General features: G+C 41.0%; 2 protein-coding genes across 3 annotated transcripts; one reads left to right on the forward strand and one right to left on the reverse strand.

Annotated features, from left to right (window-relative positions):
* The first annotated feature begins 536 nt into the window (after nt 1-536).
* ero1b (endoplasmic reticulum oxidoreductase 1 beta) lies at nt 537-15,907 on the forward strand. 2 transcript variants are annotated; one of them, XM_034560661.1, is made up of 16 exons: nt 537-1,828; nt 5,878-5,997; nt 7,378-7,461; nt 7,669-7,710; nt 9,354-9,436; nt 9,834-9,907; nt 10,152-10,272; nt 10,692-10,738; nt 11,274-11,285; nt 11,371-11,397; nt 11,581-11,673; nt 12,284-12,530; nt 12,628-12,697; nt 12,821-12,907; nt 13,014-13,147; nt 13,234-15,907. In XM_034560661.1, exons 1-16 carry the CDS (start codon nt 1,283-1,285, stop codon nt 13,292-13,294), a joined length of 1,848 nt encoding a protein of 615 aa, XP_034416552.1. In that variant the 5' UTR covers nt 537-1,282; the 3' UTR covers nt 13,295-15,907. The 2 variants fall into 2 exon arrangements, with proteins under 2 accessions (XP_034416552.1, XP_034416626.1); XM_034560735.1 differs by lacking the exon at nt 537-1,828 and adding an exon at nt 2,620-2,806.
* Nucleotides 15,908-17,891: 1,984 nt separating this feature from the next.
* Nucleotides 17,892-24,208, reverse strand: gpr137bb (G protein-coupled receptor 137Bb). The gene is made up of 7 exons (XM_034525606.1): nt 23,804-24,208; nt 21,375-21,424; nt 20,997-21,219; nt 20,665-20,814; nt 19,945-20,073; nt 18,995-19,116; nt 17,892-18,156 (listed from the first exon to the last, which is right to left on the reverse strand). Exons 1-7 carry the CDS (start codon nt 24,206-24,208, stop codon nt 18,042-18,044), a joined length of 1,194 nt encoding a protein of 397 aa, XP_034381497.1. The 3' UTR covers nt 17,892-18,041.
* Between the last annotated feature and the right edge of the window lie 367 nt (nt 24,209-24,575).

Raw genomic sequence — 24,575 nt, forward strand, 5'->3', positions numbered from 1 at the left:
ATTTACAATGTCCTCTGAGACATCTTCAGAGTAGCAGTAGTAGTAAGTTACTCAATTTTAAACAACAACCTGCGTACTGTCACCAAAAGACACAATATGTTGGATATTTTTACTTAATGTTGTACGGTGTCAATGTGCAGCCCATTTCAGGTACTTTGTACACTACTGGGTAGTTTAATAATAAAGCAGTTCAAGTTTTTATCTGTAATCAAGAAAAATGTTTAAAATTAAAATACTAAAGTAAAGCTTAAGTAGGCCTACTTCTAAAAGGCTACTTAATGGGTAGTTTAATAATAAAGCAGTTTAAGTTTTTATCTGTAATCAAGAAAAATAATGTAAATTAAAATACTAAAGTAAAGCTTAAGTAGGCCTACTTCTAAAAGGCTACTACATTTTCTTTAGTCTCATTTATGTACTAATTAAGTACACATAATCGACTCAAGAGCTTAAAACAATAAGCTGGACAAAGGTAAAACATAAACATTTAATTACTGTGTACAAATACAAATACATATATTTTCTAAGTATATCAAAGAAATTAGCCAATACATAAAACACCAACTCCATTTGTAAACAATAAGACAATCTTCTACCCAGATATATACAATTTTACACTGTTGTGAACATGTCATGGAGGGTTTTGAGAGTCTTTAATTGTATTTGTAGTCACAAACAAGCCTTTTTTTCAACGTTTAGTTTAGTTAGTTAGTTTAATTATTTATATTTTTTAATATTTTAATTACGAGACAGCCTGATCACCACTCCATACCAGTTGGTGGCGGTAATGCACCAATTCGTTGTTTGCCAACTGCCAATAAACCTGAAAGAAGAAGAAGAAAAAAAAATATAGACGACAAACGAGCCCCCGTGGGTTTTATTTAGAAAATCCATACCGGAAGTAAGATACTTTTATTTTTTTGTTTTATTTTGCTCGCTAACTTGATGCTGAAAGGGGGGAAATGCTGGTGGAACGGAAACTTCTCCGGTTATGTACCGTCTTAAATCGACGACCCCGGTTCTGTGAGGCCAGCTAGAGGTCCAAAGTGTCCGCGCGGGGGTCTTCAGACTCCGGGTCGCTCACGTCACCGACCCGCTCTTATTCATTTGTCTTCGTGTTACAGTCACTGCGGATGCTAACTGAAGCTAACGTCATCTCCGGACGCTACGAACTCGTCACAAACTGAACTGACACGAGATTCTTGGGCTTGTTTTTTTTATTTATTTATCCCCCCCCCCCCCCTCCCCGCACGCCCCGCAACTGGTGTCCCCGCACACAGCGGTGATGTGGAAAGTGACTTTACAAGCGTTCGGTGTTTTGTTGTTGGCCTGTTTACTCGGGAACTTTGTCCTCGTCGGTTGGTTTCAGCGGAACGACGTAAAACCCCAAACGCAGCAGCGCGAGGACCCGAGCGGAGCCTCGGAAACCCGGGACCCGAGCGCAGCCTCGGGCACTCGGGACCCGAACGGAGCCTCGGGCACCCGGAACCCGAGCGCAGCCTTGGACGACCGGGACCAGAGAGGAGCCTCGGGCACCCGGGACCCGAGCGGAGCCTCGGACACCCGGAACCCGAGCGCAGCCTCGGGCACTCGAGACCCGACCGGAGCCTCGGGCACCCGGAACCCGAGCGCAGCCTTGGACGACCGGGACCAGAGAGGAGCCTCGGGCACCCGGGACCCGAGCGGAGCCTCGGGCACCCGGGACCCGAGCGCAGCCCCGGGCACCCGGGACCCGACCGAAGCCTCGGGCACCCGGAACCCGAGCGCAGCCTCGGACGACCGGGACCAGAGAGGAGCCTCGGACGACCGGGACCAGAGCTGCTTCTGCCATGTAAGCAACCGTGTGTGTGTTTGTGTGTGTGTGTGGGGGGGGGGAAACTGGTTTCACGACACGTCAACGGGCGACCATTCAGGAGAAATCTTCTCGCATTTTCTACTGTCATCTTAAATTGACGTCACATGTATGTGTGCGTGTGCGTGTGCGCGCGCAACACTTCGCCGTGCATGTTGTTTTGAAAGTCACAGTTAGCCTTTTGTTATTCACGAGGGAAACAAACACGGACGTTATTGGCAAATAATATCCAACTTCATTTTATTTCTGTATCTTTTCCAATGAAAACCGTTTTTATTGTTGTTGCACTAATTGAACTCGCACATTATGCTATGTTTTTACAAAAAAACATAAAACTAAACATTTTCTTAAATTCCGTTTAAAAGTAAAGTATTTACCCCCCGGTAACGAAAGTAAAAAACGGTAACGGAGTAAACAAAATAAATTAAAAAAGAAGTTTTAAATATTGAAAATCTAACGTCTTGAACTCAGGCAAACATTAGTATTATTTAGCCAAACTGCTGTTATTGCCATTACCGAGTAGAACAGCGTGGTGTTCCGTGATTGGCTGTGAACGGAGCCCCCGCCCCCTCGCCCTCCCCCATGGGAGTTGTAGTCTCTTGCGCCCGCAACCAACAGCCACTCCCTTACATCCTCAGACCCGGAAGAGGACTACAAATATGTGAGGCGCTGGCGGAGAGGGGCGGGGCTAAGTGTTTAACAGCTGGTTGTTTGGAGGCGTGGCCCCCGGACGGGGGGCGGGGCGGTCTGGAGGTCTGAAATGACAGCTCCTGCCCACAGACAGAGCTGCTGCTGCTTCTGTGACATCTGGGCTCCAGGTTCACGGAGAGGAAGTTTCTTTTTTTTTAAACTTGAAGTTAAAACACAGGAAACAGAAGTAGAGGAAGCAGAAAGATGTGGAGAGGGATTTGCCTCTTCCTGCCTTTCGTGGTGCTCGGTGGACGGCTGTACTCGGAGGTTTGCTTTATGTGTTTGTGTGTACTTTATATACTTTTCCAGGTGTTTATGAAAAAGTTACACAATTCTGATTTTGCTGCAATACCAAAGAAAACAAATGTATAAATAGGTTTAATAAAGTAGTAGAAGATAAGATCAAATCAGCATATTTAAAAATATATATATATTTTAGCGAGCACCAAAAGCCGGCTCCACATCTTAATCTTTAATGTTGTCTGATCATTTAACTTTCTTTGTTTATGAAACAAGGCATTAAAAAAAGGGAAGTGCTTGAGGCGACAGGTTATAATTATTTTTCTAAGAATCTCCTTCCCAGTTGTCTGACTAGTAAGTTTACATAACAGGAACTTTCTCGAAAAGAAAAGCTCAATTCAAACCAACACAATAATAATTCTTCTTGTTTCAATCGTTATTGGGAAGTTCCACATATATATATTTTTTTAAATGTTTGCCCCGTTGATGGTAATAAGTTTACACGACTTAACCAGCTGTGTGTTGCACATGATGCAACGCTGACATGGTCGTTGGTCTTTTTAACACGAGAGACACGTCGAATAACGGAGCTTTTAATGGACTTTGAATTGTTACTCTGTAATGCAGAAAGTACTGCGTTTTATACTGTTTTAATGTCCTGTGCTTTAGAGCTGAAGCAATTAGCTAGTCAGGTAATGTACAAATGGTGTGTGTGTGTGTGTGTGTGTGTGTGTGTGTGTGTGTGTGTGTGTGTGTGTGTGTGTGTGTGTGTGTGTGTGTGTGTGTGTGTGTGTGTGTGTGTGTGTGTGTGTGTGTGTGTGTGTGTGTGTGTGTGTGTGTGTGTGTGTGTGTGTGTGTGTGTGTGTGTGTGTGTGTGTGTGTGTGTGTGTGTGTGTGTGTGTGTGTGTGTGTGTGTGTGTGTGTGTGTGTGTGTGTGTGTGTGTGTGTGTGTGTGTGTGTGTGTGTGTGTGTGTGCTTTTTGTTGTTGTATCCACTTAAACTAGGTGTGTGTGCAGTGGATTAAGACTACAGGTAACCAATCCATAGCCCCTCCTCACCACACCCAGGTGGTGCCCCCACACACACACACACACACACACCTTTTTAATGGCGTCCTCTGTTTACTGAGCTCATTAGTGCTCTCGGATCCTTACACCCTGGTTGTTTCCGCGGGTCAAACGCATTTGTCTCGGTTTAAAGACGTCAGCAGCTGAAGTTGCTCGGATGGAGGGATGAATTTTGTATGCGTGGGTTCAGGTGACAGGTGGATGTATTATGTATTATGTATGGCTGGTCGCCTCCGGCTGTTTAAAAAGGGGAAGCGGCGGCGAGGCAGGTGGAGTTAAAAGTAATGCTGGTATTAATACAACTTTATTTATATATTATATTATGTATAATAACATTTAAAAACAGAGCAAATAGATTTTAAATCAAGTACAATTAATTGTAAAATGGCAATGTAAGTTTCTAGTTAGAGGCAGGATTTTCTTACATTTTATTTTTATATTTATTGACTACTTCAGAGCACTGCATCAACAACATGTGATGACACATTAATTAATGATGATATCCTAATTTAATTATTGTTTAACATTTATTTATTTTTTCAATCGTTTTACATAGAAAATGTCACAATTTCTCTCAAATGTGACGTCTCCCAACAGTCCGAAACCCAAAGATATTCAGTTTACAACAATATAAAAAATTTAAATAAAAAATCAAACAATATAAAAGACGCACACACAGTATTGATTTAATTAACTTTATCTTAACTCTGCACATTGAGCATCAATAAAACATGATGATAAAACCGTATTTTATTGTCAGTGCATATGTTGCATAAATATAGTTACATAAATATAGTTACATACATATGTTGCATAAATATAGTTACATAAATATAGTTACATAAATATAGTTACATACATATGTTACATAAATATAGTTACATACATATGTTACATAAATATAGTTACATACATATGTTGCATAAATATAGTTACATACATATGTTACATAAATATAGTTACATGCATATTATACATAAATATAGTTACATACATATGTTACATAAATATACTTACATACATATGTTGCATAAATATAGTTACATGCATATTATACATAAATATAGTTACATACATATGTTACATAAATATAGTTACATGCATATACATAAATATAGTTACATACATATGTTACATAAATATAGTTACATGCATATTATACATAAATATAGTTACATACATAAATATAGTTACATGCATATTATACATAAATATAGTTACATACATATGTTGCATAAATATACTTACATACATATGTTGCATAAATATAGTTACATGCATATTATACATAAATATAGTTACATACATATGTTACATAAATATAGTTACATGCATATTATACATAAATATAGTTACATACATAAATATAGTTACATACATATTATACATAAATATAGTTACATACATAAATATAGTTACAGACATATTATACATAAATATAGTTACATACATATCATACATAAATATAGTTACATACATATGTTGCATAAATATAGTTACATGCATATTATACATAAATATAGTTACATACATATGTTACATAAATATAGTTACATACATATTATACATAAATATAGTTACATGCATATTATACATAAATATAGTTACATACATAAATATAGTTACATACATATTATACATAAATATAGTTACATACATATCATACATAAATATAGTTACATACATATTATACATAAATATAGTTACATACATAAATATAGTTACATACATATTATACATAAATAAAGTTACATACATATTATACATAAATATAGTTACATACATAAATATAGTTACATACATATTATACACGGACTCAGCTTTCACTACTTTACATCCAATAGTTCTGCAACAGTCGATTGCATCAGGCCGTTAATTTGTTCTTTTTTTTCATTTGTATGTTGGCGTTTTTTTATTATTATAAATTATTATAAATAGAGCTAATTTATTTTACAATGCGTTGTAGTTTGAGAGGAGTTTCTTCACGTGGGGGCGGGGTTTAAAAGTTGTCTTCCTCTCGCTCCGCTTCAGCTGACGGGCGTCCTGGACGACTGCTTCTGCGACGTGGAAAGCATCGACGTCTTCAACAACTTCAAGATCTACCCTCGAATCAAGAAGCTGACGGGCAAAGACTACTTCAGATACTACAGGGTGAGCGACGCGCTCTGCACATCGAGAATCACAAAGGAAATCATCCACGCGGCGGAGTCTGGATTTTCATGTGAAAGTCACTTTATGTGGTGAAAAGGGGAAGAAAATCAGAACTTTGGGCTCTCGACGAGCGCCTCTTTTGCGTTTCCGTCCCTCCTTTTTCATATTTATAAGTGTTTCCTGAGCCACGCCGGATGGTTTCCTACAAACTGCAGCACACTTCTCGTAGGAGGAAGAAGGGGAATAACATCTGGAGCTGTAGGAATTATGTAAAATTTGTAAAAATCAATGTCAACGTTCCTTGAAGAACATTTCCGTGTCGGATACCTGAACGCGAACCCGCCTCTCCTTCAGAGTAATTGGTTGGGAGAACGAGGCGTGTGAACGCGGAGAGGCCGTTCCCTGATATTCAGGTTCACGCTGTTCTTAAAAAAACAATTGGCATTAAAACGCTTTGTTGTGCTCTTGTGGGTCCAAAAGAACAACAGTTTGAGTCACGTTTTAGTTGTTTTAACGAGATCGTTAAAGAACAAGAAGGATGACCAACGTGTTGAAGTATTGCGAAAGATGTTTTACTTTAACAGTATTTTAAAACATTTTTTTTTAAATGTCAATTTTTTTACCAATACAGCAGTTTTGATTTATATTATTATAAATGAACTAATAATAAATGAATTAATATTATTATAAATGAACTAATAATAATAATAAATGAATTAATATTATTATAAATGAACTAATAATAATAAATATATTAATATTATTATAAATTTAAATGAATTAATATTATTATAAATTAACTAATAATAATAAATTAATTAATATTATTATAAATTAAGTAATAATAATAAATTAATTAATATTATTATAAATTATTATTTTTCTTTATACTATACATGTTATTTAGTGTACTTTTAAAACCGAGTTTAGACACGAACGGAACAAGACAAAGCGATGAAATAGTTTTAGTTTTTTAAAGTAGTTATTGAGAGAAAAGTCCGCTTCTGTGAACACTTTTCTAGTTTTTAATAGAACATTTTTTAGCTCTGTGAGAAGGATAAAACGAGCTTGAACGCGTGACCTCAGTAGAGATTCAGGAGCTGCCAGATGTAGTTCACCATCTGGAGACGTTCTCATCTTCATGATCTCAAAAACAACAAAAGGCTCGTTCAGACGCACTCCTGTTCGGGAGTCGTCCTGTTGATTGTGTTTTTTAAGAATAGTTCAATTTCTCCAAACCTCAAAATACAGAAAAATGATTGTGGTAATGAAAAAGGAAAATAAATTAAACTACTAGCACCTCAAATCTTTACTTGAGTACAGTGAATTAATTAGTGCAAGGTCAAAGGTCGTAACGAGGTCGGATCTTCTCTTCTCCAGGTGAACCTGAGGCGGCCGTGTCCCTTCTGGCCCGACGACGGACATTGTTCCATCAAAGACTGCCATGTGGAGTCCTGTCCAGAGGTCAGAGGTCAACCACACACACACACACACACACGCTTCATATTAACGGTAATAACGAGCCTTGCATGACGAATCATATCACCCGTAAAAAAAGCAACACGTGGCTTTCATGAGGATGATTTAGGATTCACGTGTTCAGCTGTTTAGATAAAACGGTCTTTTGTTTGTTTGTTTGTTTGTTTGTTTATCTCCGTTTGTGTTTTACAGAGTAAGATCCCGGTGGGCATCAAGTCTGGGAACTACAATAAGGTGAGAACATAGAAGATGAATCTTCTAATTACCAGTCCAGGCATTTTCTATTACCCACAATCCTTTGTGTTTGGTGCCTTTTTTTTTTTTTTTTTTTGTATTGCCAGGCAGTTATTTAATACTTAAGGGAAGAAAATGACATGATAAACAATGTAAATATACATTTTATTACACAATTCAACTGATTATCATAACGTTTTCGTGCAGATACCAAATACATCTTTGTTTACTTTGCTCTTCATGTTTCACTGAATAGATCAAATGCGTAAACTGCGTCATTAGGATGAGCTTTATCTGATGAATGTGTATTTATTTATTATTTATTAGCCTGTTTAGGAGTCTCTATAAGTCATGAAGTATCTTTTTGATAGTGGAGGAAACAATCCAAGACTTTATCATATTCATATTTGCCTCGTCAGGTATTTAAAATGTCGACTTATCAAACTTCTTGTTCTTGTGATGAATTCATCGTGTCAGTCCGCCTCTCAATACCGTCCTGACTTCCTGTCTGCGGCTCTCAGCTCTAAGCACATTGGTTCCTACTGAAGACGCAAATCTTCAAACAAAATCAAAAAGAAAATGAATATACATCTTTTATTTAATAAGATAGAAAATAAAGGTTCAGGGATTTCCTCTAAACGCTGGTCTAACTTGTTTAATGGAGTTCAGGACCAGCTGTGTTTGTTCCAGCCCGTTCTGTCTCATTAGCTGATTCAATAAAAACACACACACACACACACACACACACACACACACTTCACTCCCGTTCGCACTCAACTTATCTGCTCCGCTAGTTTCCATCAGAGTGTTTGCCGGCTCGCTGCCCGATGTTTGTCTTGCGATGGCCGCGAGGTGTTTGGACCTCTGCACACGGCCCGAGGTCGAGGTCGAGCTGGGAGACCGTTAAAGAGAGTCGTGGGATGGAAAGCGTGCGACCGCGCGCCGCCTCGGAAGGTGTGTGAGGAAGCTCTGCAGGAGGTCATGAACCCCCACCGACCCGCCTGGAGACCCCGTTAGTCGCGTTTTGAGCGTGAGGCTTTGAGGATTGCGTCACCTGAAATCTATATTTCGGTTATTAAACAATGGACCCTTTTACTGACCGAACTGGCTTTTGATTCTCAGTGTTTACTGAGGATTTAAAGGGATTAAAAATATATATATATAATAATTAAATGGCACGTAGAAACCTGTCGAAACTCCTCCTGCAGCACTCGCACGTTTTCCTATTTCTGACTACCTACACATACTTATTATTATGTACTTTTGCTTTTTTTGGACTGACGACAAAGAGAAGAAGTTTAAACTTTGGAGAAAAGTGGGACATTTATTTCACTATTGTTTGACATAAAAAAAGAAATTAAAAAAAAAATTAGAGAAATCTCGAAAAATAATTAGCCGTTTCAGCGATAATGAAGATAATTGTTAGTCGTAGCCCCTTTTTTAAAACGCGTGCGTTGACGAAAGCTTTTACTGTCAGCCTTTTTGTTTATTTCAGGAACGTAAATATGGACGAAAATAAACAGGAAAGAAATCGTAAATGAGGATATTCTAGAGCGCATGTAATATAATATAAGTATAATATAGTTTAGGGAGTCTCTTTCTAAAGATTATGATTATAATTCTCTCTCTCTCTCTCTCTCCAGTACTCTCAAGCACCGAGCGAGATCGCGGACGTGACGGAGTGCGAGCAGGTCAAAGAGCTGGGTGCCATCAACAGCACCCTAAGGTGACGACCACAGACCTCCCCCCCCACCCCCCCCCCACCCCTCTCCCTGTCAGCTGCAGCAGCTCCAGCAGCTGATAGTGACCAGAACGCTCTCCAGCCTCTGACTGGCAGCTGCCGACCTTCACGGACGAGTTTGTGCTGAAACAACAAAAGATAACGCGCAGCGCGGCTCGAACGTCTAAAATATAAGCTCGAGAACCGACGCTGTGGATCCCTGAAGTTCAGTTAGACTTTTCAAATGGATTCATCAGATTTAAATCTGGGATCCAGTTAGAGAGCAACACAACACAACACAACACAACACGCAAAGAAAGACAAGACAAGACAAAGCAGGCATTTTTTTTCATGTTTTTTTTATTTGTTGTCATCACGTGTAAATCCTCTCTTCCCGTTTCAGTAACCGGAGTAAACAGGCGTTCGCCGACTGGGCGAGACACGACGACGCTCAGGACAACTTCTGTGAGCTGGACGGTGAGGACTCGTAACCCTCCCCGACCTTTTTTTAAATCTGAAACCGCGCCGTGGCAACGCTGGAAATGTCTCAATATAAAAATGTCCTGATCACGTTCCATTAGGTGCTCGTGACCTCTTGACCTCTAGCGTCGCCCTCCAGGAGAAACGACTTACACCTGCAAACCGACACACGTTTACACACCGCCTCCAGTGCATTAAGTGTGTGTGTGTGTGTGTGTGTGTGTGTGTGTGTGTGTGTTAGATGAAACCTCTCCAGATTCTGAGTACGTGGACCTGCTGCTGAATCCGGAGCGATTCACTGGATACAAGGGTCCTTCGGCCTGGAGAGTCTGGAATAGCATCTACGAGGAAAACTGCTTCAAGTGAGAGACGCACACACACACACACACACACACACACACACACACACACACACACACACACACACACGCACACGATTGCATTTTTTCTTTCTCTCTCTAGAAGTTTTGTAATTGTCAGAATAAAGTAGACCCTGGTCTCTCGCGGTGTTTAATTAACACAATGAATGTATTTGTTGTTGTCTTTTTTAAGCGGATCCTGGCTGCAAAACAAATTTTCCCTAAAAGTACAATAAATTATTATTCATATTGTAAAAGTGTTGGTAGTGTTTTTGTAGTCTGAGTTTTACTCTTTGTGTTTAATTAAATTACTGACGTCTCTAAAATGTCTTTAAAAGAAAAGGTAGGAGATGATTATTGATCATGACTAAAAGAAATAAAATATAAATGTCTTTTTAATTTAGTTATTTTTTTCTCGACAGGCCCAGATCGGTGTACCGACCTCTGAACCCTCTGGCGCCGAGCAGAGGTGAGTCATAAACGATCAATAACCGGCAGTTTGTACAAACTACAACGTTTTTTTTATGCTTTCTCATCAAACTGTATTAAAAGTCGTGTTCCTTATTGCAATTTTAATTAAACAATATTTCATTGTTGACGCATTATTTTCACATTTTTGAGAACTTCTTCTTTTGTGAAATTAAACATGTTGGAAGGTTTTGAAAAAAGGATTTATTTTTTATTTCTTCTATTCAAATGTCAATATTAAAAATAAATAATTTTAAAATCCTCAATTTGAATAAAATGATTCTTCAGATTTAAATGATTCAGCCATTCTTTTATTAAATCAACTTTCCCTTTTTCATGAATATAATCGACAGTACTTCTTTTCTCAGGAAGAACAAAAGTTAAACGCCAACAAATACGTATTTAAGCTGAATATTCCGTTAGATTAAAAACAAGTTGTGATTTTCTTTTCAATAAGTTCTGTCTTTTGGACTTTTAAACAATCTAATTATTATAGAACATATCTAACAGAGCTTTGTTCTCTCTTCTGTGTTCAGGAGACGACGATGGTGAGTGAAACCTCCTCCATTCACTTCTTTTTACTACAAAATTAAATGTGTTTTTTACATTTTTTTTATGTTGCTCACATTGCAGAAGAGGTTTTCTACAAGTGGCTGGAAGGTGAGCACCTCCATGTTTTTATTTTACTCTTCTCCAAGGAAACTTTCTTTGACATTTCCGTCATTTTTGTGCATCTTTTGTGTGATTTTAAGATGTTTCTGTTTTTCATTTCCTGGAGTTGATCCGTTTCTGTGGTTCCCGTTGGTTGGTTAATAAAACATGTCCACCGGTTCCTGGTCTCAGGTCTGTGTTTGGAGAAGAGGGTCTTCTACCGACTCATCTCGGGCCTCCACAGCAGCATCAACATCCACCTGTGTGCCGAGTACCTGCTGGACGGTGCGTCCGTCTTTTTGTTTACTTGTTCGTGTTTGTTTTCTGCTATCTGACAACAAATCGATTTCCTTACTGTGAAAAAACTCTTTTCTACTAACCACACACACACACACACACACACACACACACACACACACACACACACACACACACACACACACAACACCCTCCTATCTCGAGTGTGATTGTTGTCGTTTTGATTCGCAAGAAATATAATCAGACATATCAGGTTGTAATTCCTTCCCTGTGCTGCTCACAGTAGCGTTAAGCTTTATACAAATTAATGCACGGTGATCTCACCAAAGTGTGTGTGTGTGTGTTCCTCTGCAAAAGAGTTGGCGACTTAACGCACATGGTGGTTCTTATTCTACAGCCAATTACTTTGAAATGATAAGTTGAAGCAAAAAAACAACAACAACAAAACAAACAAACTTGCCTCTTTAATAACAAATCCGACGAAATGATTCATGCAGAAACATAAAGAGATGAAGATGACTTTTGACCGTTGAACGTGTCTCTTTGAGTTCAGTGGCGGTTAAAGATAATTTTAAAAAAAGATAGAAATGCTGCTCGCGGCTAACGGCTAACGTCCGTCCTCGTTCGATCCCCCCAGAGGGCTGGAGCCGGTCGGTCTGGGGTCCGAACCCTCAGGAGTTCCGGCAGCGCTTCGACACGGCGGAGACGAAGGGCGAGGGCACGCGGCGCCTCAAGAACCTCTACTTCCTGTACCTGATCGAGCTGCGGGCGCTCTACAAGGTGGCGCCCTACTTCGAACGGGCGTTCATCAACCTGTACACGGGGAACCTGAAGGAGGACGGAGCCACCAAGGACCTGCTGCTGCAGGTCTTCAACGAGATCAAGTGAGGCGGGGAGGAGGACACACCAATTCATCAGCACAGATTTAGATTCTCCTTCCTCCTCTGGTCGTTATAATAACAATATAATTGTGTCTTCCAGATCGTTCCCGATGCACTTTGATGAGAAGTCCATGTTCGCCGGACACAAAATCGAAGCCAAAATATTAAAGGTGAAGCTCAAATCCTCGGATCGCTTTCCGTCTTTGTGGTTTCACACAAGAGAGAGCGGCTTCCTTTTGTGACGGTGGTGTGTCTCCTCTCTTTTATCCCCTCCCTCCTCCCTCCTCCTCCAGGAGGATTTCCGCCTCCATTTCAAAAACATCTCCAGGATCATGGACTGCGTCGGCTGCAGTAAATGTCGCCTGTGGGGAAAACTGCAGGTGAGCGAAATAATCAGACACGTCGTCTCCTGTTAGATTGTGTAGTCGGTGACACTCTTTTCTCACGGGTCTTCCTTCCGGTGTTGTTGTTATTGTTGTTGTGTAGACCGAGGGTCTCGGCACGGCTCTGAAGATCCTCTTCTCCGAGAAGGAGATCCAGAAGCTCCCCGAACACAGCCCCTCCAAAGGCTTCCAGCTGACGCGCCAGGAGATCGTGGCCTTGATAAACGGCTTCGGCAGGTACAGTCTGGCGCCCCCTACTGGCCGGCCACCACATCGTTACTGTCCTCTCACCGCCTCTCTCTCTCTTTCTCTCTCTCTCTCAGGTTGTCCACCAGTATTCATCAGCTCCACAGTTTCCGCCTGCTGCTGGATGACAACAGGTAACAGAAGGCGGCGCCTCACGTGGCCAGTAGGCGGCGCCAGCCCCCAGAGAACTGCAATAGTCACCCAAAAGAAGGTCTTTTTACCCCCCCCCCCCCAACAGACACACCCCTTCTGTACTTCCTCCTCCGGTAGATTATGAATGTTAACTCCTCCTTGCCTCCGTCGGGAAAGTCTGAAAACTTCACCTGACGTCTCTTTTTTCTCTCTCTGCTGTAAAACCTGTGTACAAACCTTTTTGTTTGTTTGTTTGTTTGTTTATTTATTAATTATATATATGTGTATCTATATATAATTTTTTTTCTCTTGAGAGGTTGACCGGATTGTTTTGTGAACGAAAGCGATCGGACGTCTGGGAGGAAGTGACGTCACAGACCTCCGCCGGTCGTCTCTCTCTTTCTCTCTGGCCCCGCCCCCTTCCGCTGACATCACTTCCAGTCGGGGTTTTTTTTTTTTTTTTTTTTCACGGTCGCTTGAACCCGAGTCTGACCCTTATTTTTTTCGTGCTTTACGCGTGAGGATGTTCCCTCAGAGAAAGGGTTCTTCTAGATAAATGTACGATTTTATTTTTTATTTTCCTCTCTTCTCTCGCCGCCTTCTTGTTGTTTTTAGATACATTTGTTGCTCGAAGCCTGAGAATCTGGACGTGTGTGTGTGTGTGTGTGTGTGTGTGTGTGTGTGTGTGTGTGGGGGTGTGGGTGTGCAAGGTGAATTGAGCTGAATCAGACGGATCTCGACTCATCAGTTATGAAATTATAGTTTAAACGAGCTCGTTAAATATGAGGCACCGCTGCCTGTTGAAGCTTAATAAGCTTATATATATATATGATTATATTTGTATTTAATTCTTCTTGTGTTAGAAGTAGACGTCTTCTCTATAAAACCACAGAGTTGTCGGCTGGACAATTAATCACATCAACTTGTCAAATCTCGTGTTTTTGTTGTTGTTTTTGTACATAAATCTTTAAGGAATTATGACAAAGATGCCACAGAAGCAAAGTGGTTATTATTTCTTCTTAGAAAGGGAAGTGGCATAAAGACAAAATACATTTTTATAGCCAAACACTGTGTGTGAAGTTGGAACTCGTGTGTGTGTGTGTGTGTGTGTGTGTGTGTGTGGATCATCAACAGTTGCAGCTATAAGATAATGGACTATGACTTGATTCCATAGTGAACTTTGATACAGTAGCAACATTTTTGCTCCTTTGCGTTGACTAACTAATAATTCAGTTTTTGGATGAAAGTGTCGCGTTTCCGTTCGTGTAATTATTATTATTATTTGTTGCAAAAGTGCCGCCTAGTTTTATTTTGATTTTTTCAAAATCGCCTTTAGTCTGGACCGATTTTATTTAAATTTAAAGGAAACGTAGGAGTTATTAGGTTCTCTTAAGATAACTTATTGCTTCGGTATTTTTACTTTACATTTCCTCATAAGGGAAACTGAGTTTTTTTATCTTTTATTTTATTTCTTATTTTTTAATGTTCCCGGAGCCTTTAGGACCACAAGAAAGGCCCTCTGGTTTTGTTATATATATATATATATATATATATATATATATATATATATATATATATATATATATATATTCATTTGAGCTACAAAAAGCTGGTCAATATTATTTATTTTTAACAAACAACGATCAATACGCAACGTGAAAACAAGCAAAAGGGCGTCAAACTGGTTTATGTCAAACTGGTTTACGAGCTGATTTTACAGATTTCATTCACGATTCCGGTCTCAATAGTTTAGTTTTTTTTTTGCGCATGAAGTGGACCAAAGAGTTTTTATTAAGTTGCCTAAATCTTTTGTACGTTTCTGTTTTGTTTGTGACGCCCAGCGAGAGTTTTTTATATTTTACTTTTATTGATTTTTCCTTTTTTTTTAATTTAACAGGTGTTTAATATGTGTCGCAGCTTTTGTTCAGCTGTAATTTAATAGTTTCGAACCTTAGAAAAGGATAAGAAAATATATGATTGAAATAAAAAAAAAATATATATATATAAAGAGTAATATTAAAATCCATCTTCTTGTGGGCCTTATACCATTCTTTACATGCATCTAGTCCTCTTTTCTTTCTTTTCTTGTCATACAGTCGTAGAGTAAAATATCAGATACAGTTTTCAACGTTATTATTACGTCTCACAAGTTCAACGTTTAAATAACAGCCTCTTATAAGTTATAACGAGTTAATTGAGTCTATTTTCTTTGTGTGTTTTCTTATTACTGTGAATGTGAGACAGAAGTGTGTGTTTGAGAGAGAGAGAGTGAGAGAGAGTGAGACGTGTGCATGCCCTCCTCCTGAGCCTCGCACGCCCTCCAGCAGCTGGACGTCCCGTCCGCTCCGCTCTTCAGCCTTAAAAAATTTAAATGAAAAGAAATTGAAAACGATTTATTTTTTGGGGGGGGGAATAAGAAAGCAAAGAAGAAAAATGTAACCTGCTTCCGACCTTCAGGCTCCTTCATGTTTGAATCTGTTTGTCGGGTTAAAAGTTGTTTTTGTTTTTCTTCCTTTTTTTCCCCTCTATGAATATACATGTAGTTGCACCACGTGGGTTGTTTACCTGTTGACGATATTTATTTGACAAGAAGAATAAATATTTCTTGACTTCACTGAACTCTTGTTTTTAATCTTTTTTGTTTCTTTTTTTTTGACTGATCCAGTAAAAAAAATGTAAGTACAACAAAGTACAACAATATATATATAATGTTTACAAGAAGGAACAAATATATAATAATATTATTATTATTTATTTTTTGGGGGGAGAACTTTTTTATTTTTTACTTTGTCACCAGCTACGTCAATATATCCTACGGTCCAATAAAAGTGCTTCTTTTATGACAATGCTCAGGTTATTGTTCGGCCATTCCATGATGTCAGACCCCTTAAAATAAAAACAATCGGAGCCTGTTGGTGGCAAAATAAACTCCAGGTTGAAAAAATCCAGTAGTTTAATAAGGAAATGAACGGTTTCTGTTGGAAATATGGACTTTTTTAAATTTATTGTGTTTTTCCTACTCTTTTCCTCAGATTTAAACGATTCGACAGGTTTCCAGAGTTTTAAAAAGATGAAAACGTCACAACTTCCGGAAATCTGAAATGTATAAAAAAAAAAAACTCAAATAATTTCACAGATGTTTTATATTTATTTATTCAAAAAAGAAGTCAAATGAAAACACACCGTTATATAACTTGCTAATACGTGGATCTTTGGAGGTAAACATACAAAACAACAAAGAGGTGTTCAGCTGTCTTGCTATTGATATTTACATGATATTGATTATGTTGAATTAACACAGCGTGTGTGTGTGTGTGTGTTTTACGATGTATTTACTTTTACCTTACAGTCAAGAACCTAAAAAAATGACTCAAGGAGTTTTTCAAGGATCGTTCAGGAAATGAAACTCCGTCTCAAAAGAGTTTACTTTTTAAAAACTAGACTGAATCGTTAATCGGATAGTCTCTGATATCTATTATATATCTGATATGTTAACTGATCAAACAACTGTGAGGACTCCTAACAATCACATTCACATCTGGAGTTTATTTCCAGAAGGATTGAAGAATCGTGGCCGAGTAATCCTCCTTGAAAAACTCCCCCCAAACAAATGCAGAAACGCACTCTAAAACATTCACCACAACATCGTCTGCATACGGTCTGTGAAACGTGGGTTCTAAACCGAGTTAAACCAGTCTGGATCACCTGAGAGTTGGACCTGTTGTGATCATCAGAATTTCTGTTCATTGGTACGTGCCATTTATTAAATGGTGTCGACGTCTTTGAATTGATTGTGATTCACGTTCATGTTCCCAAGAGGTTAAACCTAATGGCTTTGATGATCCGCTGACCTGCTGGTGGCGCAGGTTTATCCAGATGTATCGGCACAAGATTGTGTGCATTCATGTTCCCCAGAGGATGAACCTAAAGACTTTGATTATCCTCTGTGTGCATTCAAGTTCCCCAGAGGATGAACCTAAAGACTTTGATTATCCTCTTTGTGCATTCAAGTTCCCCAGAGGATGAACCTAAAGACTTTGATTATCCTCTTTGTGCATTCAAGTTCCCCAGAGGATGAACCTAAAGACTTTGATTATCCTCTTTGTGCATTCAAGTTCCCCAGAGGATGAACCTAAAGACTTTAGTGATCTTCTGACACCAGCGGGTCAACGTTGTCATTCATCTGAATAAAGATTACATCTATCTGATGGATTGGCTCAAAGTTGTGTGCATTCATGTTCCCCAGAGGTTAAACCTAAATACTTTGGTGATCCTCTGACACCAGCGGGTCAACGTTGTCATTCATCTGAATAAAGATTACATCTATCTGATGGATTGGCTCAAAGTTGTGTGCATTCATGTTCCCCAGAGGTTAAACCTAAATACTTTGGTGATCCTCTGACACCAGCGGATCAACGTTGTCATTCATCCAATTAAAGATTCCAACGTCTATCTGATGGATTGGCTCAATATATCCGTTTCATTTATTCATGTTCCCAAGAGGATACATCCAAGGTTTAACCTGGATTGCCACAGAATGGTGTGCGTTCACGATTCACGAAGAGTGATACATCTACATCTCTGGATGGGTTTGCGACAACGTTTTCTGACATTCGTGGTCCCGATACTCCGTGGAGGAACATTCTGGTATGTTTCCCCTAAAGTCTACACACTTCTACATCGGCGATGATAAGGAGCACGATAACTGATCGGTGTCAAAGTGCTGAGTGACGCTGTACAGTGAAGAGAGGGATTATGGGTAAGGGTGGAGCTCTCCGGCGGTGGCGGTCAGGCGCTGCTCGTCGCCGGTGGTGTGCACCGTGAAGCTGCTGTGGCGGCTGCCCCAGTCGTAGCAGTCGGAGGAAAGACTGTCGGAGGGACGACAGACTGACAGTCAGCTGGTTTATTAATGCATTTTTATTATTGTATCATTAATATTATTATTAAAAATAATATCATGTGAATGTGTTTTGTCTGACACCAACCTAAGATATATACATATACCTTCATATATAAATATATATACATATATATGTATATATATGAATATCATCTTATAGTGTTGTCTGACACCAACCTATGATGTATACATATAGTATACCTTCATATTATGTATATATATATATATAAATAAATATTTATATATATACATATATATATATATATCTTTATACATATACATATATATATATATATACACACATATATATCAGTGTTTGAAAGTAAGTACATATACAATTTGGAATTACTTGCACTTTCCTTGAATATTTCTATTTTCAGCTATTTTATACTTCTACTCGACTACAATTTAAAGGGACAAATTCAATAATTTGAAGTTATTTTGCAGATAGAGATTAATAACACAAAATATATATACATCTAATACATTCTGATTTATTATTATAGATTGAACTACCCAGCAGTATGCAACATTAAAGCAATAAACACATTATTGCAATACAATTAATGCATTAATGTGTTTATTGTGTTTATTAATGTGTTCATTTTGATGCTTTTTAATTGTAACCCAGTATTTCTAAACTGTCATTTTCTTACATTTTAATGTTTATGAAATTGCTTCCTGTCAGTAAGAGATTATATTTAAAAGTCCCACAGCGGAAGGCATGGAATTAACGGCTAAACAGCTGCTTTATCTACATTTCTAGAAATGTAGTTGGCCGGTGACGTCGGCGATGGTGTTCGTACCTCGCTGATGCATTCTGGGGAGGAATGCTCCACGCGAGGTCGTCGTCACTGTCGTACCGACGAGGGTTGTCAAAGAAGTATCCTCTGGAGGAGAGAACGTGGTTCGGTATCCCGGCGGTGCTCTGGGGAGACACAAAGACTCACGGTGAACACACTCGGGAGGCTCTGCTGGTGGAAAAGGGTTCAATAGACCTATCAGACCTGTTGTCAGAAGACTCGTCGAGCACGGAGACGTTGTGATCATTGAAGTAACTAAAAGGTCATTTTATTGGGAAGAGATGGTGAATATGTGTTTATCACTATGCTGCAGGAATGAGTCCTAAATAAACAAGTTCACACTTTTGCACTTCCTGTTCCCTCGTCTCTAAGGCAACGGGTTATGAAATGAGCTCTGTGGTTAACACAAGTTGAGGATATTTTATTAAATATGTCAGTTTTGAATCTTTAACGTGTCTTTAAAAAAAAAAAAGGCGGTACGTTGCTAACAGGCGGCTAACCGAGGCTACGAAAACGTCATCCCGCCGGCTAGTCCGCCGTTCCAGCCTCGTTGCCGTAAAACATGGCGCTCACGCCACCGCGATGTTGCTCGTTGGCGTCCTCAACGTTAAGTATCGTAAACTTTTGCTCGCCACAGAACTTATTTTCTGCAATAAATCCCCAAAATCTAATGAAAAAAGGGGGGGGGGGTGTTAGCTTACAAAAGCACGTTGTCCCTGCAGAAACGCTCCAGATTCAAGCTAATTGAAATATTGATCTGATGACGTCGCTTAATGAAATTTAAAAAGATCAATATGTCCGAAATATGTAAAGACAATTCATCCAATATTTGCTAGAGATAATTAACTCGGGGAACAAATGGTTGACCGACCATTGTTATTTTTAGCTACGACTTGACGTGGTGCAAGCGTTGCAAAGGTCGGAGGTCACCTGACCCCGCCCGGAGGACTGACCCTTTCCTGAGGCGGCCGGCGGACCCTGAAGAAGAAGACGACCAGCGAGGTGGGCAGCAGCTCCCAGACGAACAGAATCACCCCGAACACGATGTAACCGGCGTCTCCCAGCGACGACCGCAAGTCCGCCTGGAGACACACCACGGACATCGGTACAGTGTCACCAAGTAGGGCGGGGGGAACTTCAGGTATTTGTACTTCACTTGAGTATTTCCATTGTACGCTGCTTTGTATTTAAACTCCACCACATCTCAGAGGTAAACATTACACTTCTTACTCCACTACATTTATCTAAAAGCTTTTATTACTTTACATATTACAGTTGTTAAATCTCCTTCCTGTCCAAGTAAAACGTAGTACCTCCAGATGTGTTGATGTTGAATGTTTGTGTTTTAATAAGCTCCTCCTACTTCTTCAGATAAATAAACTCTTTAAAAAAGGAGCTGGAAAATGCATCGTCACAAAGCTGAAAACAGGTTTTTCTTTCTAGAGATAAGAGACCCCACAAACATGACGAATTTATAGAATATGATGCATTGATGTAGATTAAACTAGACAACAGGATGTAAAGGAGTTTAAAAAAACATCTGCAACAGTAAAATGCAACACACACATTAATACAGTATAGTTCAGAAACATCTTTCTAGCAGGACTTTTACTTGTAGCGGAGTATTTTCACAGTGTGCTAACAGTACTTTTACTTCAGTAAAGGATCCTCACCTGGTCCGAGACGTTGTACCAGTCATAGTCGAAGGAGTTGATGGTCTCGATGTTGGTGAGGGCGAGCACCACCAGGTTGTAACAGGCCCGCGACGCGTACAGCAACACCACCATGATGCCAATCAGAGTCACCTGACACACCGACGTCCCCTGCAAAGTACACAGGAAAAACCTTGATTACACCCCACGAGGGAACCAATCGGGGACGCTCTCAAATGGATCCCATGTCAATGGCGCTGGTAAAGACCACGAGATGTGGTTGAAAGCGAGGTCAGTAAGTGTGGCCTCGGGCGAGGATTGTTTTGCCCTCCAGAGAAACCCTGTGCCTTTACCTTGGACTCCAGGTAGATGTTGGCCAGCGACATCTTGGCGACCTTGTAGAGGCAGACAGACAGCGAGACGGCGCAGAGGACGAACAGGCTGTCGTTGATGGTGACCCTCACCAGGACGATGGTCTTCACGTCGGCGGCGGTCATCTTGACCAGCAGGGCACAGACCAGATTCACCACCAGGAAGAGGAGACTGACGCCCAAGAAAACCAGGTACAGAGGAAGTCTGGGAAGGGGGGGGAGACGGAAGAGAGATGCACCATCGATAGCCTCTCACTGGGTTCTAAACATGGAGGCGGAGCTAAAGACATGTTCCGCTCTCGCTCGTGAATACTCGTTATTGAAGGAACTTGAGTCAGAAAGAGTGGGTTGAAGGGTTACCTGTACTTGAGCAGTGCAGGTGCATACTTGGACTTGGCCTTAAAGTAAACCTGTAGGGGGGGGGGGGGGGGGAGACAAATAAAAGACTGATTAGAAGACATTTACAGCTCCATGAGTCTTCCTACTCATGGTTTTCAGTGATTCAGAACTTTGAGGAACAATCGGACAATTCCAGGTGGGACGAACGATGAGGACACACCCCTCCGACATGGCTGCCGAGCCAGGTCCATGAAAAGTAGAAGTAGTTTGTTGTAAGTTGGCTGACAGACGGAACAACTCCCAAAATGGAGACATATTACACGACTAAAAGTGAAAGTGATCCGGTCCTAGCAGCCAAGTTGCCTCATTGCTGGAAAAGACAATTAAGGCAATTCAGTCTTAATGTAGCTGTGTTTATTTTTATTTTTTTGTATCAATCAGCAGGCTAGGATTTACCTCAACATATCTGACCCCGTATCAGAGAACTATGGTCGCCTTTTAGTAACCTAAAAAATGAAAAAGGCCCTCTGCGGAGCCGGTTTGTCCGTTCTGGGCCACCGTAGGAAGATGGCGGCCCCCGTGAAGATGGAGCTGCTCCTTATGTGGACATGAAGGGCTCATTCTATGCGAACGAATAAACACAATGATTTAAGAATTTCTTGGTTCGAGTATCACAAATAAAAATATTTGCTGCTTTTCCTTTTTTATAATGTTAATAATGTGATTGTATTACTAATGCTCACTAAACAGCATTTTTTCACTATTTTCACTATTTTTAGAAAGCAGAAAATTATCAGCAGATTAATCCATAATATAAATAATCATTAATAGTTCAAATGAGCTCCTAAACTACAGCAGTAAAATCCTGCTTTTACATTAATGTATGAGCATTAATAATATATTGTCACAGGGGACATTTTATTACTTTAAGTACATTTTCCTGACTGAACTTACATACTTTTACCTGTAGTGGAGTATTTTCACATGTGTCTTATTAGTACTTGTACTATGTAAAGTCATCTGAGTACTTCCTCCAGCGCTTTTCCTCAGAGCCAACAATCTGCAGCTCGTTTCATCGATTCGTCGCTCCTCGCTGACCGAAGGTGCCCTCGTTAAGGAAAGGAGACACCGGCGTGTTTCGGTTAGATAAGAATAACCTGCGTCATCTCGGCGCACGGGAACAAGGCTCGTTAAGCTGCTTCCCGAAGAGCCTCGTTTCTATCACGTCTTCCTTTTCGGGGTTCTATTTCTGAATCTGCCAGCTGCTGTGGATGAACGGGTCGAATGGACGGAGGAGGAGAGGCAGCTGCTCGCAGGGTGGGCCCGGTGGTTTGATTCCAAGCTCCTCTCGTCCAGAAGTAGAAGCGACGACCTTGAGACGAACACCGTCCTCCAAATGTCTCTTGATGTGTGTAAGCGCGGGAAAAGGTGTCAGAAACGCGCCAAATGAAGGTAATCACCGAACATATGTTTGTCCTGAAGAAGAAAACGAGCTTCTCGCAGCAGAAGTTTGTGAAGCGGAAATAACGAAGAACGCTCGTTGATCTGAAGTTCTCACCGGATGAGTTTTCATTTCCTGTTTCACAACATTCCATGAATTACTTCTTTTTAAATCTACTGCCGAGGCATTTCACCAGTAGCATTCAAGCTAGGGATAAAAAGGTTATACGCTCAAACCTGAGGCGGCTTTACCACCGCATCCATCTCATCTAAGCTTTTTCTTTTCTGTTGCTATTTTCCATGGATGAAGCCGTCTCCATTCTTAATGCCACCTGACTGGTTGATGTAGAAACAGTCAGTAAGCTAACGTTTAATTAGCTGAACAAATGGAAGGTTTCCCCAAGCGTCAGCCTGATGTATTCGGTGCCTTTGGAGACTATAAGATATGGACGAGGATTACAGTTTTCGTACGTGACACTAAACTACCGTAGTCTCATGTTAATACTTTCTTCTTTTTACTTAATTTCCTCGATACTTTGCCTCGCTGCCGCCCGGCTGGCGAGCTGCGAGCACCTTCAAATCGCGACGTGATCATTTCTCTCAATGGAAAAGCGTCCGTCGTCGAGTGGATCGCTAACGATCGGTCAAAAAAAAGGGAGCCCTTCGCCGATCCTCGATGGACTCGAGAGCGAGATCGGGGGGTCAAAAGGGTCGTTCGTACAGTACGGACGAAAGGCTGGCTAGAAAGTAACGAAGCTGTCCGTAAAATGTCGATTTGATTATGATCCAGCTGGTTGAAAGTCTCCCGACTGCTACATCACTGATGGGTTTTGTCAAAGGTGTGGTCTGTTGCACCTGTAACCACACCCATCTGTGATGTCACGGTGCACGGAGAGAAGTTAAAGGATGGCCATGATGTTACCCCTTTTTTTGACTTTGTGCTTCCAGTTCCACCAGTACCGGTACCAGCAGCAGTGCCCCCCACCCCCCACCTCCCCACGCCCTCTCACCTGTGCACAGTAGAGGTTCATGAGGCTGAGTGTGAAGAACTGCAGGCAGACGGGGAAGCAGTACAGCAGCCAGAAGGCGAACGGCCCGAGCGCGTTGGCGGTCACGCAGTCTCTGAAGTAGAAGGAGAAGAGGAGGGCGCGCAGGGCGGCCCACAGCAGACACAGGAACAGGAAGGCCGTCTGGTAGCTGAAGCGCTTGTGTCGGTAGCGCAGCACCAGCCAGAGCTGGGCGTAGACGAAGGCGAAGAGCAGCGAGTAGAAGATGGTGTAGGCGATGGTCAGACCCAGCTTCACGTAAGGGGGGATGGCCGGCGTGATGGTGGGAGGGGGAGGGAGGTGGGTGCCGTTGCCGGCATGCTGCTGCCGCTCCTGCGCCGGGTTCCACTCCATCGCCTCCCCATTCATCCCCTCACGGCGTTCCCCCAGGAGAGGGAGGGAGGGGGGGGAGAGGGAGGGAGGGGGGGAGAGGTCGTCAAAGACGGAGCAGCAGAAGAAGAAGAAGAAGAAGAAGGAGAAGAAGAAGCGTGTCTCGGCTCGTTAGACGGATCCTTCAACATCCATTGACTCTCCTCCAGACTCGCCGTCTGATTCACAGAGAAGTGGAGAAGGAGGAGGAGGAGGAGGAGGAGGAGGAGGAGGAGGGACACCGCCCCTCTTTTTGCCGGTGCCTGGTGGAGAGCGATTGGTGGCTGTCGGTCACGTGATCACACGATCACACTCTCCGGCGGGGGATTGGCTGAGCAGGAGGAGGGATGCTGCAGAGAGGAGAGGA

The sequence above is a fragment of the Cyclopterus lumpus genome, chromosome 1, assembly GCF_009769545.1.
Source record: "Cyclopterus lumpus isolate fCycLum1 chromosome 1, fCycLum1.pri, whole genome shotgun sequence".
Lineage (NCBI taxonomy): Eukaryota > Metazoa > Chordata > Actinopteri > Perciformes > Cyclopteridae > Cyclopterus > Cyclopterus lumpus.